We start from the raw sequence: 4,981 nt of genomic DNA, 5'->3' as shown, positions 1-4,981 counted from the left end.
TGGCTTTATTGTAGCTTTTTGAGATTAAGTTGGCCTTATGCCAGCACGGGCTCTTGCTCCTAGAGCAGCCTGTAGGGCTTTATTGTACAGAAACGGCTGTATATAAGGAGGCTGTGCGGACGGAGACATAGTGTCCGTTACGCACACACATACAAAGGGACAGAGCCCCTACTGAGATTGCGTTTTCTCGCACCTATAAATATACATATAACTGAGAGTGGAGAATCCATTTTTTCATGATATATATATCGGTGGAAAGGCCATGAATTACTCTACATATTGATATATGATAAAAGGATATATACAAAAGAAGGACGGACACTTTGGTTAAAATGTCGTTCTTACAAATACTCCTAACCAGACCCCCAAGACAAAGATTGGGTAATAATCGTTGGCTGATGATCAGCAGTATCTTGTTGGGGGCTGGAGGAATCCGCAGTTGAGTGACGCCATCTGTTGGGGGACGTCCTCGGCCTCCTCGTCTTCTGGCAAGTCGAACAGCAGGATGCCGCCCCTGGTGGTGGACCTGAGGGATTCGACTGCTGTCCTTGGGCGACCTTGGCGACGTCTGGGGGCGCTGCCGGGCTCCGGCGTGGTTTAGTTCCGAGGCAGGGTCCTGCGGGAGCTTTCTGCGGGAACGTCTTCGTCTGTTACGAAAGCAGACTTCAGCCAGTCCATTGAGACCCAGGCCTCAAGGCCATTGATCGAGATGAGGAATGCCTTCTCCACTCAGCGGATGACTCGATGCAGTCCTTGGTACGGTCTCGTTAAGGGGTGGGCGAGTGGCGTGTTCCCTATGAAGACGTATTCGCAGGAGTCCAGGGCTCTCGGTCGAAACTGCTTCCTTCTGTCAGAGAAGGTCTCCTGGCATGGGATGAATTTCTGGGCGGCTGCATGGAATCTTGACAGGGGGACATTGAAGTCGTCGTTGTTGGCTGGGAAAAATTCTCCTGGCACTGTCAAAGTCTCCCCGTAGACCTCTTACCCAGGGGTCGCTGTTGGTTCTCGGGGCAGTGCAGAGGCCGAGGAGGACCCACGATAATAGTGCCTTCCAGTCCGGGCCCATGCAGTGAGCCATCAGGGAGGCCTTGAAGGAGTGGTGGGTTCTCTCCACCATGCCATTGGCTGCGGGGTTGTAGGCCATGGTGGTATGGTGTTTCATACCCATCAGGCGTGCCAGGGCAATCCAGAGTTCCGAGGTGAAGGCGGTTCCCTGGTTGGTCATGATGTCGTCTGGCATGCCTAAGCGGCTGATCCAACTGGATAGGAGGGCTTTGGCACAGGCATCTGCAGTGGCTTCTGACATCAGGGTGGCCTCTGGCCACCTGGTGGACCAGTCAATTACCGTCAGGAGGTATCTGGCACCATCGGATGGGGGGAGGGGTCGACAACGTCCACACATATGTGCTCAAATTTCCGCCTGGGTTGAAGGAAGGTGCTTATACCCGATTCGGTGTGCCTTCCTGTCTTGCTGCTTTGGCACACGATGCACTTCCTGGCTCATTCCCAGGAGTCCCTCTTGAAGCCGTGCCACACAAACTTCTCCGTCATGAGTCTGGTTGTCGTGTGGGGCGACGGGTGTGAGAGGCCGTGTATCACGTCGAATACCAGCTTCCGTTGGGAGGCTGGGATCGGGGGCCTAGCCAGCCGATGCTGGTGTTGCAGAGGAGTGTTGTCTTGGAAAGACCGAAGGAAATGTCTTCTCACTGGAGGGCGGTGATGGCGGTGCGGTAGGCTGGTACTTCGAGTTCAGCATCTTGCTCTCGTGCTAGGTCATCGTAGTCCACGCTGAGGTGCAGGGAGTTTATTTCAATCCTCGAGAGGGCATCAGCTACAGGGTTCCTCCCACCAGTGACATACTCGATAGAGCACCTGAACTCGGAGATGGCCACCAGGAGTCGTTGCTGTCTTGCGGACCAAGCGTCTCCTGCCTTGACGAAGGCGTGGAGCAGCGGCTGGTGGTCCATCCTTATGGGGAGCGGAACGCCTTCCAGGAGGTACTTGAAGTAGCGGACGGTTTGGTAGACAGCAAGGAGCTCGCAGTCGAAGGAGGCTGTGCAGACAGAGATGTAGTGTCCATCACGCACACACACATACAAAAGGGACAGAGCCCCTACTGAGATTGTTTTCTCACACCTATAGATATACACATAACTGAGCATGGAGAATACATTTTTTCGTAATATATATAAATCGGCGGAAAGGTCGTGAATTACTCTACATTTTGATATATGATAAAAGGATATATACATAAGAAGGACAGACACTTTGGTTAAAATGTCGTCCCTACAAGCCATTCCGTGGCATAAGAAGTGACGGCCTTTTTAAAAAAGAAACTTCCAAAAACCGACAAATGAGAAACAGAACACAATTGTTATAATGCTTATAACTGAGAATTGGAAACTGAAAATCATGAAAAAAAAACGGGAGAGAAACGAAAGAATCACTAGTTAAGTAAGCAATCATTAACGAAAACCCCCCATAAAACTATATTTGTCTTTGTCCATACGGGTCTCCCTCCATGTCAAGTTACCGTCTAACGGATGATTTTTATCAGACATCTTGTCAACCTGCATTAGGATGGTTCTGTTGTCACATAAGCCAAGCCATTTTATGCTGTAAACAGGCATTTTTTAAATTCAGGAAACACTCAGTATGTAGTTATTTAATAGAGTAATATGCACTATATATCTATTTCGTACATTTATCCGTTAGAAAGTTAGTTTTACTTAAGGACTCATTTATGAGCAAGACCATTGCTTTTCCACAAAATAATTGAGTGGACAATTTGGGCATGGAATAAAATTCACAGGCAAAGAAACAAACACTTTGGATTGTAATCGTATAAGGTATTCCTTCTAGGCTAATCAAGGTTCCGACCTCTGACGACTGTCGCGAAAAAGTTGGTGCCCAGTTTTTTCGTGATAAAGAACCCCACCTTGAGGCCTTAACTTTCCCTCCAATTTTCCCCCAGTGGTGGCAGAAATGTGATGGTTCTAAATTTCACGAATGTTTTTGAATCGATTTATTAATTCACTTAATTTTTCTGCATCACAAACAGTTATTTGATGTTGTTGTGCTTTTTTATTTAGTAGTTTATTGAGCTAGTCACATGGTGGAAAAGTTGAAATCGAACTATAGAAAATGACTAGTTGGCAGTATGGAGGAGTTATGGGAGTTCCATTTGACAACGTCCAATCGAGTTAGTCACAAGGTGGAAAAGTTGAAATCGAACTATAGAAAATGACTAGTCGGCAGTATGGAGGAGTTATAGGAGTTCCATTTGACAACGTCCAAGAGAGAGAGAGAGGGTGTAATTGGTGGATAGATGGTTAATGATTGAATTGGCTGTTGGTGAGTTCTGGGTTGTCTGCTGGTGCAGTTGGTGTTAGTTGTTAAGAGTTCTGTGTTTTGGAGTCAATTTTTGGTCAGAGCCTGTGATAGTCAGTAGTGTCCACAGCGGTCTGTGAAGGCTCTGATAGCTATAGTCAGTTAACTTGTGTGTTATTGATTTGTTGTTTAGTGTTGTTAGGTTTGGTGTTGTTTGCCTTAGAGTTGTTGTCCCTGTGCTGTTGGATTTGTTGTGCTTATGAGTTTCTGTTGAGTTATATGTGAGTTGTTATAGTTGAGGGTTGTTGTTGTTGTTGGGGGCTGATGAGGTTTCTTGGTGTGGTTGTGAGTTGTTGAGGGTTGTTGTTGGTGAGCTGTTGTAATTCCTTGATGTTGTCAGTGGCTGTGTGTTGCCTTTTTGTGTTGTTGATTTTTTTGTGTTAGTGATTGTTTGTGCAATGGTCTTTTGTTGTGGTTGTGTTCCTTGTTTGTTTGCTGTGTTGTTGAGTTGTGGTTGTATTCTTTGTTTATTGTTGAGTTGTGGAGTTGTGGTCTTTGGGTGGTGTTGTGGTCCTTGGTTGTTGTGTTGTTGAGGTGTGGGGTTGTGGTCCTTGGTTACTGGGTTGTGATTCTTGGTTGATGTCTTTGTTCTTGGTGGCGTCTCAGCGACCTCGACCAGCACAGCATTGCCCCGAGTATCTGGAGTTGGTTGAGTACATGTGTTTGTGTTTTTTGTTCTGTGTGTAGGTAGATATATTGTCCTGCGTGTATTCCGTAAAGAGGAACGTGTTACTGAGGGTGAGTTTGGCAGATGGATTGGTTAAGTTTATGTGGGGGGATTTTGTTTTTGAGCTTGTGATCCTACCACAGCAGTGCTATAAAAGCGCGAACACGAGTCGGGTCTGAGGGCCGTCCACCTGAAAGTCAGTTTCTATCATGCGACCGTAACTCAGTACTTGTGGAGAAATATTCATTACTTAGCTAGGGCATATTCTTGTTGGTAAATATGATAGTTATGATATAATAAAGTTTGTTCATACTTACCTGGCAGATATATATATAGCTGTATTCTCCGAAGTCCGACAGAATTTCAAAACTTATGACACACGCAGTGGGAGGCCAGGTGGTTAGTACCCATTCCCGCTGCTGGGAGGCGGGTATCAGGAACCATTCCCATTTTCTATTCAGATTTTCTAGTGCCACTGTCTCCTGAAGGGAGGTGGGTGGACACTTTGAATATATATATCTGCCAGGTAAGTATGAACAAACTTTATTGTATCATAACAATATCATTTTGTTCATGAGACTTACCTCTCAGATATGTATGTAGCTGAATCCCACCATTGGAGGTGGGAAGAGACAGAATAGGATTTAGGAAACAAATTACATGTAGATGATTGACACCTTGGTTCCTTACCTGTTAGTATAGCTGACTTCGTGATTACTGTCACCCAAGTCTGCTTCTGCTTTACTAGAGTCTCCAACAACGTAGTGACCTGTATAGCTGGTGAGTTCTAGATGATCTGTCAACGGGGGCGTGACCACAATGTGACTAGACCATATTGAACATGCTATGAGGGCCACGAGCACAACCACCTGACTAAGCCTAACTAAGTTATGATAGCATAACTTAAGCTAAGGACTGGGAAGT

General features: G+C 46.1%; 1 protein-coding gene across 1 annotated transcript; it reads right to left on the bottom strand.

Annotated features, from left to right (window-relative positions):
* Positions 1–353: 353 nt before the first annotated feature.
* Positions 354–1,402, bottom strand: LOC135208298 (uncharacterized). The gene is made up of 2 exons (XM_064240401.1): positions 986–1,402; positions 354–647 (listed from the first exon to the last, which is right to left on the bottom strand). Exons 1-2 carry the CDS (start codon positions 1,400–1,402, stop codon positions 354–356), a joined length of 711 nt encoding a protein of 236 aa, XP_064096471.1.
* Between the last annotated feature and the right edge of the window lie 3,579 nt (positions 1,403–4,981).

The sequence above is a fragment of the Macrobrachium nipponense genome, chromosome 35, assembly GCF_015104395.2.
Source record: "Macrobrachium nipponense isolate FS-2020 chromosome 35, ASM1510439v2, whole genome shotgun sequence".
Lineage (NCBI taxonomy): Eukaryota > Metazoa > Arthropoda > Malacostraca > Decapoda > Palaemonidae > Macrobrachium > Macrobrachium nipponense.
This window is presented reverse-complemented; position numbering and strand designations above follow the sequence as displayed.

Excerpts from the sequence above, each read along its gene's own strand:
- LOC135208298 (XM_064240401.1), bottom strand. The coding sequence starts at position 1,402 with ATGTGTGGACGTTGTCGACCCCTCCCCCCATCCGATGGTGCCAGATAC. Across the intron at positions 648-985 it reads GAACCAACAGCGACCCCTGG|ACGAAGACGTTCCCGCAGAA; the intron begins GTAAGAGGTCTA and ends CTTTCGTAACAG.